Genomic DNA, 16,488 nt, shown 5'->3' on the forward strand with positions numbered 1-16,488 from the left:
CAGACTCCAACGAGAGACTGCTGAATTGGAATTAATTTGCAAACTGGATTAACTTAGGCTTGAATAGAGACTGGGAGTTGATGGGTCATTACATAAAGTAAAACTATTTCCCCATGTTATTTCCCCCCCCCGTTTCCCCCCCCACTGTTCCTCAGACATTCTTGTTAACTGCTGGAAATGGCCCACCTTGATTATCACCACAAAAGGTTTCCCTCCTTTCCCCCCTCCTTCCTGCTGGTAATAGCTTAAGTGATCACTCTCCTTACAGTGTGTATGATATAACCCATTGTTTCATGTTCTCTGTGTGTGTATATATAAATCTCCCCACTGTATTTTCCACTGAATGCATCCAATGAAGTGAGCTGTAGCTCATGAAAGCTTATGCTCAAATAAATTGGTTAGTCTCTAAGGTTTCAGAGTAGCAGCCGTGTTAGTCTGTATTCGCAAAAAGAAAAGGAGTACTTGTGGCACCTTAGAGACTAACAAATTTATTAGAGCATAAGCTTTCGTGAGCTACAGCTCACTTCATCGGATGCATTTGGTGCACTTAGTCTCTAAGGTGCCACAAGTATTCCTTTTCTCTTTTGCGAATACAGACTAACACAGCTGCTACTCTGAAATCTGGAGTACTGTGTCCAGTTTTGGGCCCCCCACTACAGAAAGGATGTGGACAAATTGGAGAGAGTCCAGTGGAGGACAATGAAAATGATTAGGGGGCTGGGGCACATGACTTATGAGGAGAGGCTGAGGGAACTGGGGTTATTTAGTGTGAAGAAAAGAATGAAGCGGGATTTGATAGTAGCCTTCAACTACCTGAAGTGGGATTCCAAACAGCTTGGCTGTTCCCGTTGGTGGCAGATGACAGAACAAGGAGCAATGATCTCAAGTTGCAGTGTGGGAAATCTAAGTTGGATATTAGGAAAAACTATTTCACTAGAAGGGTAGCGAAGCACTGGAATGGGTTACCTAGAGAGGTGGTGGAATCTCCATCCTTAGAGGTTTATAAGGCCCGGCTTGACAAAGCCCTGGCTGGGATAATTTAGTTGGTGTTGGTTCTGCTTTGAGCAGGGGGTTGGAGTAGATGATTCCTGAGGTCTTTTCCAACCCTAATCTTTTATGATTCTATATGTCAAGCAAGTGTTTGTTAGAAAAAGCATTTTCTGTTGCAAGATGCAAATTAGTTTTGCTGATCTTATACCTAGACCATATGTTGAAGTTCAGATAAAAGGCTGGGAAATCTGAGAAAAATTGGCCTCCATTATTTTCTCTTTGCCTTTGATTTGTAAATTGATTCCCACTCTCTGGGACTGTCTTTGTTTTTCACTTCTTTATTAACCCTGTTAACACGTTAAATTATATAAACAAAGGATTTAACCAGGTTTTGTAACTTGCAGCTTTCCTGCATGTTTCAGCTAATAAAGATAGAAGGCTAAACATCATGTGTTAAGCAGAAGCCATGAGAAAGGACCCTAAAAAATTCAGCAGTTGTAATGGGCAGGAGGTCAGATTTGGGGGTGAAGAAGAGAAGGTGGTACTCTTCCAAGAGCCACCATAGAATAGGATCCACCTTCCTGAGATGCCACACAAAGTAGTTTGAAAATATGACCATACATGGTCTCTGGTCTTCTTGGGCTTGGCTTCACCTCAGGGAGGTTCGTATACTCCACTGGGCTTCTGTCTTTTTTTGCGGAGAGGGGGTGGTGTAGTCAGACACCCAGTGAGGCATACTCCACTGATATCCTGCTGGGCTCTGCTAGGGTCTTTCCATTTGGCTCTGTCTTGATTGGAGGAGGGGAAAAAGTGGTGGTATTCTCCTAAGCCCACTTTTTGAGGTGACAGAATAAGTTCCTGGCACTCACAATAGAGCATGCAGCTCTTCATATTATAATCCTCTATCTCCATCCTTAGCTGTTTTGATGACCAGTGAAATAGTTAATACTGTAACATCATGAGTACCCAAAGGAATTAACTGAGACCGTCTCATCTAAAAATCCAACAAACTTTAATACTGTCAAAGCCCTAACACAGCAGTGTTTACTACCCCTAGAACTACTAACCAGCAGAACCACCTACAAGAACACTTTGTTCCAATTTCCCAGTCCCACAGCTTCTCTCTCAAACCTCACCCACCTGCAACCCAGCCAATGGGGAAAAGGAAGCCTCTTACAATATTTTAAATGCCAACATTGTCATCAATTGGTATCAGAGTTAGTGCCTATTAAGATGTAGAGGGCAGATTACATCCTTCTGAATTATTGGTAAAGGCTCTGAAAAAGCAGGCAGATATTGAATCAGTTAGATTTGAGAACATGAACCAAGTGTATCTCAGCAACCATAACAGGTAGAGATTTACTTTTTTTTTTTAATCACAGGTTTCAGAGTAGCAGCCGTGTTAGTCTGTATTCGCAAAAAGAAAAGGAGTACTTGTGGCACCTTAGAGACTAACAAATTTATTAGAGCATAAGCTTTCGTGAGCTACAGCTCACTTCATCGGATTCATCCGATGAAGTGAGCTGTAGCTCACGAAAGCTTATGCTCTAATAAATTTGTTAGTCTCTAAGGGGCCACAAGTACTCCTTTTCTTTTTTTTTTAATGACAGCTTAAATTCTGGAGAATAAAAAGGCAGCCCCAAACAGACTGGTATGCTGAACCAGCCTGTACCAGCTAAAACCTAGCCTGGGCCATGGGTGACTAAATAACGTCTACCCCTATGATTCTCAAACTTTTGTACTGGTGACCCCTTTCACACAGCAAGCATCCGAGTGTGACCCCCCCCTTATAAATTAAAAACACATTTTTTTATATTTAACTATTATAGATGCTGGAGGTGAAACGGGGTGGAGGTGGAGGCTGACAGCTCATGACCCCCCAAGTTATAACTTTGCAACCCCCTGAGGGGTCACGACCCCCCGTTTGAGAACCCCCGATCTACTCCTTACTGAAGAAAGAAGGGAAGCTGGTGAACCTTGAGAGGTGAGAGCATTCTGCTGAAAAAGATGCCCAAGAAGAAAAGGGGAGGGATAGAGATTGAAGATCAAATGATAATCAGAGATGGAATTTGTATTGTTAGTGTTCTGTTTCTTTCCCCCAGCCCTTTTATGCTTATATGCTCATATACTTGTTTCCAATATTGCAATCCCTAGCAAAAAACAAAGAATTAACACAAATATAATTTCTGTTTAAACTAAAAGCCACTGTACAAGCCAAGCTTTTTGCCTGTCGTACCATCACGACAGCCCACCAGAAGACAAAGGTGTGAGATGGACATAACTTGTTGGGATCTAGAGAGGTAAGGAAAGAGAGAAAGCAGATGAGCAACAGCAATACTCTCAATTGCATGTTTTCTGACCTCTCTTCCTTCTTAATCACAATGATATTCCAATGCCATGGGAACCATTTCGTTGTGACAGACATCCCTGGCAGACTAGTTCATTATGGAGTAATGTAGTGAAGGTTCCAGCTAGAGCTGAACACCAGCCTTTCATTCTATAAAGCTGCCTGCAGTGACTCATAAGCGTGAGTATCAACCTCGGGGCAGACTAAGACCCAGGAAACAAAGCCCAAATTCATTTTGAGATCTATATTTAGATTTCACCCACCAATTATCAAGTGTAAACTCTGTGGGCACTATAACAGCCTAAACATGGAGTCACAGGCAGCACCCTTAGTTACTCTGATCTATCGCACAACCCAGAAGATAGATGGTCCCTTACACCAAGAATCACAGCAATATTCAGGTTACTCCCAATCCCAAAGGACAACTACCTTACCCTAGGTCAATTGCACCTTAGATCTGATACCAAAGACAGCACGTGTTGCCTATCCTATAATAAACTATTATATTAAATAGGAGAAGGAAATGAGAGTTATTTACAAAGTTAAAGCAGGTAAACATATATGTACAAATGAATTACAATCTTAAGTTTCAAAAAGTAATAGAAGCTTCTTTAATAAGCAAGCTCTAGATGACCTCTAGGGCTAACCCAGACTCCCACTTATGCCTAGTAACCCTTCCCCGCAGAGTCCAAGTAGAGATACAAGTTCTGTCTTGTAGGTGTTTTTATTCTTCTCATCCCTTGTGCTCTGAACTGCAGGCTCAGCTAATGGGAGCAATCCACTTGTATGACTCATCTCGAGGGTGATTGGAGCGGAGGAAGAGCAAAACAACAAATTTCTTTTGTCCTCTTTATTGTCCCACATTAGTCCATCAGGTGTCGATGGACCTTTCCTGTTGGACAGGACATAACACATTCTGTTGGGAGACTAGCACTGCACACTAGCTAATGTCTCTCTCTTGTCTGATGATTTATACTGTCACAGAAGCTCCCAATATAGCCACTCAAATATCTTACAATATGGGAAGCAGATAAGTGAGATTAATCATAAAATCATAGAACTGGAAGGGACCTTGAGCGGTCATCTAGTCCAATCCCCTACACTCAAGGCAGGACTAAGTATTATGCCCATTCCTGACAGGTGTTTATCTAACCTGCTCTTAAAAATCTCCAATGATGGAGATTCCACAACCTCCCTCAACAATTTATTCCAGTGTTTAACCACCGTGACAGTCCTAAACCTCCCTTGCTGCAATTTAAGCCCATTGTTTTTTGTCATATCCTCAGAGGTTAAGAAAAACAATTTTTCTTCCTCCTCCTTGTAACAACCTTTTACATCCTTGAAAACTGTTATGTCATCTCAGTCTTCTTTTTTCCAAACTAAACAAATCCAGTTTTTTCAGTCTTCCCTCATAGGTCATGTTTTCTAGACCTTTAATAATTTTTGTTGCTCTTCTCTGGATTCTCTCCAATTTGACCACATCCTTCCTGAAATGTGCCCAGAACTCGACACAATACTTCAGTTGAGGCCTAATCAGTGTGGAGTAGAGTGGAAGAATTACTTCTCGTGTCCTGCTTACAACACTCTTGTTAATACATCCCAGAAGAATATTCGCTTTTTTTGCGCCAGTGTTACGCTGTTGATTCACACTGAGCTTGTGGTCCACTATGACCCCCCCGACCCCTTTCTGCAGTACTCCTTCCTAAGCAGTGATTTCCCATTTTGTATGTGTGCAACTGGTTGTTCCTTCCTAAATGGAGTACTTTGCATTTGTTCTTATTGAATTTCATCCTATTTACTTCAGACCATTTCTCCAGTTTGTTCAGATCATTTTGAATTTTAATCCTATCCTCCAAAGGCACTTGCAACCCCTCCCAGCTTGGTATCATCTGCATACTTTATAAGTGTACTTTCTATGCCATTATCTAAATCATTGATGAAGATATTGAACAGAACCAGACCCAGAACTGATCTCTGCGGGACTCCACTCGTTATGCCCTTCCAGCATGACTGTGAACCACTGATAACTACTCTCTGGGAACAGTTTTCCAACCAGTTTTGCACTCACCATATAGTAGCTCCATCAAGGTTGCATTTCCCTAGTTTGTTTATGAGGTCATGCGAGACGGTATCAAAAGCTTTACTAAAGTCAAGATATACAACGTCTACTGCTTCCCCCCTCTTCACAAGGCTTGTTACCCTGTCAAAGAAAGCTATCAGGTTGGTTTGACACGATTTGTTATGACAAATCCATGCTAACTGTTACTTATCACCTTATTATCTTCTAGATGTTTGCAGATTGATTGCTTAATTATTTGCTCCATTATCTTTCCAGGTACAGAAGTTAAGCTGACTGTTCTGTAATTCCCCTTGTTGTCTTTATTTCCCTTTTTATAGATTGGCACTATATTTGCCCTTTTCCAGTCTTCTGGACTCTCTCCCATCTTCCATGACTTTTCAAAGATAATCACTAATGGCTCACATCTCCTCAGTCAGCTCCATGAGTATTCTAGGATGCATTTCGTCAGGCCCTGGTGACTTGAAGACATCTAATTTGTCTAAGTAATTTTCAACTTCTTCTTTCCCTATCTTAGCCTCTTCTGATCCTACCTCATTTTTACTGGCATTCACTATGGTCCAATCACCACCAACCTTTGTTAGTAAAAAACAAAAGTCATTATGCACCTCTGCCATTTCTACATTTTCTGTTATTATTTCCCCCCTGCACACACACTTATTGAGTAATGGACCTATCCTGTCCTTGGTCTTCCTCTTGCTTCTAATATATTTGTAGAATGTTTTCTTGTTACCCTTTCTGTCTCTAGCTAGTTTTATCTCGTTTTGTGCCTTGGCCTTTCTAATTTTGTCCCTACATACTTGTATTATGTGTTTATATTCATCCTTTGTAATTTCACCTAGTTTCTACTCTTTGTAAGATTTTTTTTAATTTTTAGATCATTGATTAAGCCAGGGTGGTCTCTTGCCATACTCCCATCTTTCCTATGAAGTGGGATAGTTTGCTCTTCTGCCCTTAATAATGCCTCTTGCAGCAAGTCACATGCATTCAATAAAGACTAAACACATTCTTACTAACACCTGTTTTAGGCACTACTAACACAAAGGGGAGCCAGATTGATGCCAGCTATTTTGTCAGTGTTCACGTGAGACCTGGGGACCTTGGCACGAGCTGGTCGGCCAGCATCACATATTCTAAGTTCCATTTGCAGCCCCTCTGCCAAAAACAAAAGCCAAACCCACATTAGCCAGTTAAGTCTCATGCTGGGTCTCCAGGTTTATCTGCTTTGGGAATTTGCACCAATTCTAGCCATTGGCATATCAGAACGTGCAAATACCACATGGAGGCGACCAAAGCCTGGAGTCACAACCGTGGCGTGTAGCCCAGTTCAAAACCAGGGGAAAAGTCCCAATGTAGCCAGTGCCTCAGGGAGCGAGCAAGAAGAAACCCCGGGATGCGAAGGATGGCTGCGGGGAGAGGGGAAGCAGTGAGTGGGAGGCACTGGCACAGCCTGAGAGTGCATCCGATGACGTGAGCTGTAGCGCTCGAAAGCTTATGCTCTCATAAATTTGTTAGTCTCTAAGGTGCCACAAGTATTCCTTTTCTTTTTGCGGATACAGACTAACACGGCTGCTACTCTCTGAAACCTGAGAGCGTGTAACAGATGCTCTTCCTCTTCCCCCTCCCCCCCCGCAATCACATCACCAAGGCCCCTCACTAGGCACCAGCAGGTTCCCACCCCAACCAGCGGCCTTTGGCGCCAACAGGGGCTAGAACGGGCCCTGCACGGGCGGCGCCTGCCCGAGCCCTGCCCACACACCACACGCCCCGCCCCGCCCCGCCCCTCCCTGCAACGGCCCCCGCGCGTTCTACTCCCCACGCGAGCCGCCCCCGCTACACGCTCCAGCCGCAGCGGCCTCACCGGCCCGCGCGCGCACACACGGGCACGCGCACGCACAATGCCAGAAGGACTCGCGCGGTGGCAGGCGGGGCAGAGGCAGCTGCGGCGTTTCCGGTTGGGCAGCGGGACGGGCCGGAGACCCAATAAAACCTCCGCTGTTCGGCCGCGCGCCTCCCCTCTTCTTCCCCCTCCCCGCCCCCTCCCCATCTGCGCCAGCGGCGCCCTCAGCCCGGCCTGCAGAAGCAACAGCCGACGCCATCGGAGGGGCCGCGCCCAGCCCGGGGTCTGCCCGCGCGCGCGCGGAGCCCCCGCCTGACCGGAGCGGCGGGAACAACGACCTCGAGAGGACCCCGCCCTTTGCGGCGGCGCCGCCGCGGTGAGGCCGGGCGGGATGGGCGGGGGGGGAACCATCTCCGGGCAGGCGCGGGACCGAGGCCTCCGTTCCCCCCACCGTGCTGGGGCCGTTCGTGCTGGAGACCCGCCCCCGATAGCGCGCTCGGGGCCGGTCACTGCCGGTCAGACTCGCGCTCAGGCCCCTCCCCCGCTCTTCGGGCTGCGGGCTGCCCCCCACCCCCCCCCACGCCCGCGGGCTGCCCCCCACCCCCCCCCCCCACGCCCGCGGGCTGCTGCTCTCTAGGGCCCGAGCCCCGTGTGGGGGCGTGAATCCCCCTTCGCCCCCCCCCCCCGCGCGTTTGGTCCTCGCCTTTAAATGTGTGAACCCTCCCCGCCCCCCGCCCCCAGGCTTCTGCTGAGGTTAACGGCAATAGAAAAGGCGGAATCCAAATACTAAAGAAAAAAAAGGGTGAAAGCTGTACTTGGCGTCAACAGCAGCCTTTGAAACCCGCGCCGTGCGGCCCCGAGACCTGAGCGTGCAGCCCCGGTGGCGAGAAAAACAAACAAACAAAAAACCAGCTGCCAGAAATAGAGCCAGGTTAGCTGAATTGCAAACTTTCCTTCATTTCTAATAATCTAGGATCATGTTTTCTCAAGTAAAGGAGTTAGACTAACACGGCTGCTACTCTGAAATCTGTCTCTACAGCATGCAGTTTTTAAGGGACTGTCCCTGTCGCTTGTTATCAGAATCAACGGGATGGGCTATATCATCCCATCAGGTTTCAGAGTAGCAGCCGTGTTAGTCTGTATTCGCAAAAAGAAAAGGAGTACTTGTGGCACCTTAGAGACTAACAAATTTATTAGAGCATAAGCTTCCGTGAGCTACAGCTCACTTCATCGGATGCATTTGGTGGAAAAAACATCAGTTTCATAGGGATCGGAGCAAATTATGTCGGGGAGGCCAAATTTACTGACCTTCTGAGCTACATACAATAATCTTCAGAAGTTCGAGAGCCGCAAGAAATGCACAACCTGTCCTGTGGGGCAGAGCCTGCTGGGGCGCAGCACTTCTGACCCAACATCTCCTCCCAGAGCTAAAGCCCTTAGTTACCCCCTCTGAAGAGGGAAGAAGTCCCTAATCCCACCACCACGCTGCAGGGCAGGTGCCCTGAACTCTCTTCTCTCCACATCCCCCTATCTGGTAGGCGAAGGAGTGAGAGTAGCCTGGGCTCTGAGAGACTCACTTTAACTGTAAAAAAGTTACATGTGGCTCATGAGCCAGGGTTTGGCCACACCAGGATTATGTATTCAGGTATATGATGAAGGCTGGAGCAAGTCTATTGAGAGGTCTTTTAGAAGTGGATCCTGAAATAGTTTGTGTGAGATTTGTGCACACTTTTTGGTATGTCTATGAAGGTGGGCAGCAGTAGCGTATAGTAGTTGGTGCAGGTGCCTGAGTAGCAGTTTCTTTGAGAGATCTTAAGTAAAGGAGTTAGAACAGTCAGTAAGGAAAGAAATTAAGATGCAATAAAGTAAGAGAGATAAGAGTTAAGGAGAATATATTCAGATGTGATTATATGGATTTTGCCAATTTAATTTTTCTTTCCAATTTAACTATCTTTAAAGCTAAATTAATCTGATTTTTTGCTAAACTTGGATTCTAAGCCTTGTATTACTAGGAAAATGTTGTTGTTGTTGTTAATTATATCATAACTGTTAATTATATCAAAAATCTGAAAACTAATTGTCTGGCATGGGATGAATTTTCAGCCAATTCAGTATCCTCATGCCATGTACTTGAAAAAGAGCATCACGGACTGTTTTTTTTATTTAAATCATATTTTAATTTGTTAAATACATTTTTTTCTTTAAAATAAATCTATTTAAAATTCAATCTATGCTAATCCTAAATTTACTGTAATCTATTATAATAATTTAAAATTTAAAAAAAAAATCAAACAGTACCTGGGACAGCAATCGCGGCCGGTGGGAGCCACGATTTGCCGAATCTGCTGACGCAGCAGGTAAACAAATGGGCCTGACCCACCAGGGGCTGACCCTGGTGAGCTGCTTGCCAAAGCTTGCTGATCCCTGTCTTAGAGGCCATGGCTATACTAGCAATTTTGTTAGTAAAACTTTTGTCAGCCAGGGGTGTGAAAAAATCACACCCCGACATAAGTTTCATTGACAAAAGTGCTGGTGTGGACAGCACTGTGTCTACTGCTGCTTGTTGGGGATGGTTTAATTATGCTGACAGGAGAGCTCTCTGCCATCAGCGTAGAGTGGCTACATGCAGTGGTACAGTTGTGCCACTCTAATGTCTGTAATGTAGACATAGACTTAGGGCTAGTCCATGCTGGCAACGCTAAAGTGCTGCTGCGAGAGGCGTAGCTACCAGCGCTGGTGCCCTGTCTGTACTAGCGCTTAACAGTGCTGAAACTTGCTGCGCTCAGAGGTGTGTTGTTTTACTCCTCTGAGCGACAAAGTTGCAGCGCTGTAAATTGCTGGTGTAGACAAGCCCTTAGTCGACATTGCACGTATTAAGCATGTAGCACGATGTGGTGGTTACAATAAAAAATTGAGCACAAATTTGATGCAGTCTGATCCCACTCTGTTGTAACAGACTCACCTTATTTTTATCCTTTCATCTGAGAGACAATGAAAGCCAAAGGGTAGTGTCAAACCACAGAAATTCCTATAAATATAAAATGTATTGAAGAATAAAATAATTCAACCTCCCAAGAAGGGTTAGTAATATGCCATGTATTGAGAAATTCTGAAAATGATTGGACATGAAGGGAGGAAGACAGAGGGCTAAGAGACAGACAACACAAATAATTGGGGGTATGGATGAGTTTCCATATGAAAAGATGTTGAAGAGATTTGGGATGGTTTAGTATAGAGGGGGATATAATAAAGGTATGTATAATAAGTGGTATGGAAAAGGTAAATGGACCCATCTTATCCACCCTTTCTTGCAATAAAAGGATATGGTATTCAATAAAATTAAAAAGCAATATATTTAAAACATCTCAAAGGAAGTAGTTTGCACATAATGTACATTTAGTCTGTGGAACTTGTTGCCACAAGATATACTGAAACCAGCAGTTTAGCAGGGTTCATAAAAAGATTAAACATTTAATATGGGTAGTATGCCATCCAGAGTTATAGTAAGGATTAAAATAAATAATAAAATCTCAAAGATTTTTTTTAACCCACGTTTCCAGTTCAGATTCTGTGGTTTCAAAATGTGTGTATATCAAAGCCATGTCTTCCAGAAAAAAAAAGCTTTCATCTTTTAGGTAGATGAATTATTTTTTGATACAGAAGTGTACAATTGGGCACCCATTTTTCTGTACATATGTGAAGGATTTTTTTTCTCAGCCCTAGAGCAGTGACTCAACGTTACTTCCAGACTAGGTCTTCTAGACGCTTCCTCAATACAAATAAATAATATTAATAATATTAACATTATTATTAATAATTTTCTGCCACACACGTTCCTCTCCCAGTACAAGGGCACCAATGAAAATAGGTGAAAATGGTTGATGGGATATGGTTAGATTGGGTCTTCTGTTTACAGCAATAATTTATCTGGACATCTTGGTATCACACTATCACTTTTCACCATTAGAAACACTATCAGGTGAAATCTAGTCAGCTTTTTTTAAATGAGTTACATAAGAACGGCCATACTGGGTCAGACCAAAGGTCCATCTAACCAGTATTCTGTTGTATGACAGTGGCCAATGCCAGGTGCCCCAGAGGGAATGAACTGATTACGTAATCGAGTGATCCATCCCTTGTCGCCCATTCTGCTGCATTTGTCTTAATCTTTGTGATTTTGTTTTGGTTTTACAGTCAGTTTTTTATTTTATAAATATTTTTATTCCCCTCCATTGTGTGAAAGACCCATACGTACTGGAGAAACCACCTATACAGAGGGCTGTCAAATGCACAAAAACTGAAAAAGAAATATTTTTTTCTCTGCTTTTTCAATGTCGGTAATCCTAAATGTAACAACAGCAGGTAGACTTCAGACAGCAGCATGGTTTTTTAATTGACAGTCATTCTGTGTGTCACAAATGTGTTTTTTTCATGAAAAATAATTACTGTATGGAAAGGAGGGTTTAGTGAATAGAGCAGTTGACTGAGAGTCAGGACCTCATGGTTCTGTTCCAGCTTTATGAAATGCTTATGTGGCCTTGTCTCAGATGGTTAATTTCTCTTCTAGTTTATTAACCTGTAAAATGAAGATAACAGTCCTAGAGTGGTTTTGCAAAGATTAACTTTTTGAAAGTGGTTCTACTTTTCAGATGAAATGTAGTATAAGTATTTTCATATCAAGCAAAGAAATGTTTGTCAGATGAACATGGTGCCATGAGCTAAATATTTGTTATATAGGTCCCTTGCATGTGATTTATTTGCAAAGTCCCTACGCTGATAAATATATATCAACCAGACCCATGTGGTAAACAGAAATAGAATTTAAATTACTTGCACAAACTCCACTATGTGCAGTGACCTGCAGGCCAAGGAGAAATCTGTATTTGTATGTTTTCATGCAGGAGGTTATAGCCATGCAAAAGTTATTTTTCCCCCCAGAGCAAAATAATTTATTAAATTGATATATCAATTTGCTATGTAAGAGAAGTAGGTGGATTTTGTGTAGAAGAAAGATTCAGCTGGTGATGACACTTTTCATAACTATCTTGAGGGTTTGTAAATGTCTGGATTGGCTTGATCTTGCTGGGATTAATTTTTATTCTAGAAATGGAGAAGTGCATCAAGCTAATTCAAAATGAACAAAAAATAAAGAAGTAAATTTTGTATTATATGAGCTAAATATGCAATGTTTTACCTCTATTGCAGGAATACGGAAGCTTGCTGTTTTTGACTTGTAGTGCTGTGCAAGCTGCAACGGACCATAGAAAAATGGACATGTTCCAGATACTGCGTAAAACATCAGAGCATTTAGAATGTGATCACTGCAGTTTCAGAGGGACAGATTATGAAAACGTACAAATTCATATGGGTACCATCCACCCAGAATATTGTGATGAAATGGATGCTGCTGGTTTAGGTAAACTTATATTTTATCAGAAAAGTGCAAAACTGTTCCACTGTCACAAGTGTTTCTTTACCAGCAAGATGTATTGCAATGTTTATTATCACATTACATCACAACATGCAGTACCTGAAAAGTGGAATGAAGACCAGAAAGATCAGGTAGAAGCTGAGACTGAATCCCTGAAAACATCACTCATTCGGGAGCCACAGAAACCTTCCCTTTCCCCTGAACCACAGAAACCTTCCCTTTCCTTGGAACCACAGAAACCTGACCCAGTTATTTCCCCCAAGCTTCAGAAATCGGCAGTGTCCCCTGAGCCTGAGAAGCCTTCCCCAGCGGTGTCCCCTGAGCCTGAGAAGCCTGCCCCAGCGGTGTCCCCTGAGCCCCAGAAGCCTGCCGTGGCAGTGTCTCCTGATTCCCTCAGGCATTCCCCAGCCATGTCCCCTGAGCCCCAGAAGCCTGCCCCGGCAGTGTCCCCTGAGCCCCAGAAGCCTGCCCCGGCAGTGTCCCCTGAGCCCCGAAGGCGTTCACCAGTGGTGTCTCCAGAGCCCCAGAAGCCTGCCCCAGCGGTGTCCCCCGAGCCTCGCAGGCGTTCCCCAGCGGTGTCCCCCGAGCCTCGCAGGCGTTCCCCAGCGGTATCTCCGGAGCCCCGCAGGCATATGACTCAGACACGGAGGCCTGCTCCTGCTTTGTCTCCTGAGCCGCGCAGACCTGCTTCTGCAATTTCCCCAGAATCATGGAGGCCTGCTCCCTCTGTTTCTCCTGAGACCTGGAGGCCTGCCGCTGCTATTTCTCATGAGCTACAGAAATCTCCCACTGCTGTCTCTCCCTGGCCCCAAAAACCTGCCCCGGTGGTGTCCCCTGAGCCGCGGAGGCCTGCCCCGGTGGTGTCCCCTGAGCCGCGGAGGCCTGCCCCGGTGGTGTCCCCCGAGCCGCGGAGGCCTGCTCCTGACCCTTGGAAACCTGCATCCTTCTCTGAGCCCCAGAAATCTACTCTTCTTTCGTCTGAGCCATGGAAACCCATCTCCTCTGTGTACCCTGAAGGCTGGAAACCTGTTCTTCCTCCTGATACTTGGATGTCTGCTCCCCCTCTTTCACCTGAACTCCGAAAACCTAGTCACACTGTTTCCTCTGAAGTTTGGAAATCTTCTCTGTTTTCTGATATTCGTAAACCTGCTCCCTCAATGTCTCCTGAGTCTTGGAAACTTACTTCCGAGTCCCGGAAGTCAACCTTCTTCTCTGAGACTCAGAAGTCTGCCCCCACCATTTCCCCTGAGGGACAGAAACGGGCCTTCTTCCCTGAATCCCGGAAAAGAGCCCTCTTCTCTGAGCCTCGAAAATCTGCTCCTGCTAGTTCATCTGAGGTCCAGAAACGTGCTTTCTTCCCTGAGCCTCAGGTGTCTGCTGCTACTGTTTCCCCTGAAGTCCAGAAACATGCCCTTTTTACTGAGTCCCAGAAACCTGCTCCTTTCTCTCCTGAAGTCCAGAAACATGCCTTCTTCCCAGAGCCTCAGAAACTTGTGGCTGTTTCACCTGAAGTCCAGGAACATACTGGCTTCCCAGAGCCTCAGAAAGCTTCTCCTGCTGCCTCCCCTGAGATCCAGAAACATGTGCCCTTCACTGAGTCCCAGAAACCTGCTCCTGCAGTTTCTCCTGAGGTGCAGAAACTTGCCCTCTTCACTGAGTCCCAGAAACCTGCTTCTGCTGTTTCCCCTGAGACACAAAAACAAGCCTCCTTTACTGAGCCTCAGAAATGTGGTGTTTCCCCTGATGTTCAGAAGCATGCTCTGTTTTCTGAGATCCAGAAACCTGCTCCTGCTGTTTCCTCTGAGGTCCAGAAACATGCTCTTTCTACTGATCCCCACAAACCTGCTCCTTCTGTTTCCTCTGAGGTCCAGAAAAATGTTCTTTTTTCTGAGCCTCTCAAACCTGCTTCAGCTGTTTCCTCTGAGCCCCAGATGCCTATTGAGTCCGATGAGAGTGATTTCCTAGCTCAGAGTTTAGAAGACCAAAAAACACTGGATGATCTATTGTCTCAGGAAGAGCAGTCAATCTTAGTGAAGGAGCCTTCAGAAGATATGTTGTATTCATGCCCCAAAAAGAAGCCTAAGAAGGAAAACCAGGAGACCTCTGATAATGAACTAAACAGTGAATGTGGAAAAACAGAGATGGATTCTGTTGAGGTAAAGGAACAAGAATCAAATAGTGATCAAGAACAGTTTGATACAGAATCATCTGATTACAACAAAGAGAGCAAAATAGATGCAACTACTCCCATTCAGCCACAGTGCGTACTACAGTTTACAGAAGAAAAAGAGGCTTTTATCTCAGAAGAAGAGATCGCAAAATACATGAAGCGTGGAAAGGGAAAGTATTATTGCAAAATTTGTTGCTGTCGTGCAATGAAAAAAGGTGCCGTTTTGCATCATTTAGTTAACAAGCATAATGTTCAAAGCCCCTACAAATGTAAAATATGTGGAAAGGCTTTTCTTTTGGAGTCCCTTCTTAAAAACCACGTTGCTGCTCATGGTCAAAGTTTGCTTAAATGTCCACGCTGTAATTTTGAATCAAATTTTCCCAGAGGCTTTAAGAAACATTTAACCCATTGCCAAAGCCGTCATAGTGAAGATACAAGTAAAAAGCAATTGGACAGCCTTGAACCTCTTGAACAAATGTGATTGTTTTTGTTTCCTTATACTCAATGAGTTTAATTTACTAAAATATGTAAGTATTGCTGTATGTTAGCTAAGTAGTTTAGCTGATCTGACAAGTCAAAAGATGCATGATTTATTGTGCTGTGTTTAACATGTCTTATAGCTTGTATTACTGAAAGGATGTATTAATACATGTCCATGTCTCTGTATTATTATTCAGTAAATTCATACTTTATTCGTCAGAGATGCTATATTTCTGAAACCAAAACGGGGTGAAAACTAGTTTTGTAAAGATTGTTGTAAAACATGCAGGCAATAAAGTGGAGGTGTGGCAAACAACCCATATCATATTACTGTGAAGACTGAACTTAGTTTTTCACATCTCTCAAATGTCTTATTTTTTAAAATGTGAAGCAAAGCCTCAAAATTAGTAGCCCAGTGAAACTGAATGTGATTGATCAGGCATGAAAGAATAATGTTGGTTTTCTGGAATAATTATGCCCTGATCTTGTGATTGAGTGTGTAGCATTTGTTGGAAATTCACTGCTCTCACCTCTTTGAATGATTTATCTCAGACTTTAAAAATGTCAAGGTACTTTTTTTGTGACATTGTATTTTGACCATGTATTAAGCATGTGCTAATATACATTAAAATTGATGGAGTGATATCAGATTTTGTGTGTGTGTGTGTGTGTGTGTGTGTGTGTATATGTATATATATATATATATATACACACACACACACACACAGCAACCAGAATTTTCTCTTGTTGACTCCAATGTTTTGTATGCCAGAGAAAACTGAATTTCTTGTATCTGGTAAAATGTTATGCTTCAATCTTTTAATAAAAAGCTAACTTGAACACGACATTGTTTTTGTCTGCTCTTCAAAGAAAAGCCTGTGATAGTCCACTATATTGTAGTCTCAAATACTTTTGAATAGCAGCATTCAGTGCAGAATAAATCTGAAGTTTTTCTGTAAGTATTATAGCTTTCTGTTAATGGAAGTAAAATTAGTTTAAACCCCCATGGCTGTACTTTAGAAAGGAGCATTAAATGTAAGAGGAGGAAAATACTTGTAATATACCATTGTGGGGAAGGTATTCACTATTTAGTGTTTTGTCCCATTTCCAATCCTTTTGTTTTAATTATTTTTGGATGTTACTTACCTGACAT

The 16,488-nt window shown here is 43.7% G+C and overlaps 1 protein-coding gene across 2 annotated transcripts; it reads left to right on the plus strand.

Annotated features, from left to right (window-relative positions):
- The first annotated feature begins 7,300 nt into the window (after positions 1–7,300).
- CHAMP1 (chromosome alignment maintaining phosphoprotein 1) lies at positions 7,301–16,180 on the plus strand. Of its 2 annotated transcripts, XM_038386635.2 has the most exons (4): positions 7,394–7,630; positions 7,996–8,185; positions 12,460–15,991; positions 16,032–16,180. In XM_038386635.2, the coding sequence occupies exon 3, from the start codon at positions 12,523–12,525 to the stop codon at positions 15,334–15,336; it is 2,814 nt and encodes a 937-aa protein (XP_038242563.1). In that variant the 5' UTR covers positions 7,394–7,630; positions 7,996–8,185; positions 12,460–12,522; the 3' UTR covers positions 15,337–15,991; positions 16,032–16,180. The 2 variants fall into 2 exon arrangements, with proteins under 2 accessions (XP_038242565.1, XP_038242563.1); XM_038386637.2 differs by lacking the exon at positions 7,996–8,185 and having other exon boundaries at positions 7,301–7,630.
- The last annotated feature ends 308 nt before the right edge of the window (positions 16,181–16,488 follow it).

This window comes from Dermochelys coriacea, chromosome 1 (assembly GCF_009764565.3).
Source record: "Dermochelys coriacea isolate rDerCor1 chromosome 1, rDerCor1.pri.v4, whole genome shotgun sequence".
Taxonomy (NCBI): domain Eukaryota; kingdom Metazoa; phylum Chordata; order Testudines; family Dermochelyidae; genus Dermochelys; species Dermochelys coriacea.

Excerpts from the sequence above, each read along its gene's own strand:
- CHAMP1 (XM_038386637.2), top strand. The coding sequence starts at position 12,523 with ATGGACATGTTCCAGATACTGCGTAAAACATCAGAGCATTTAGAATGT.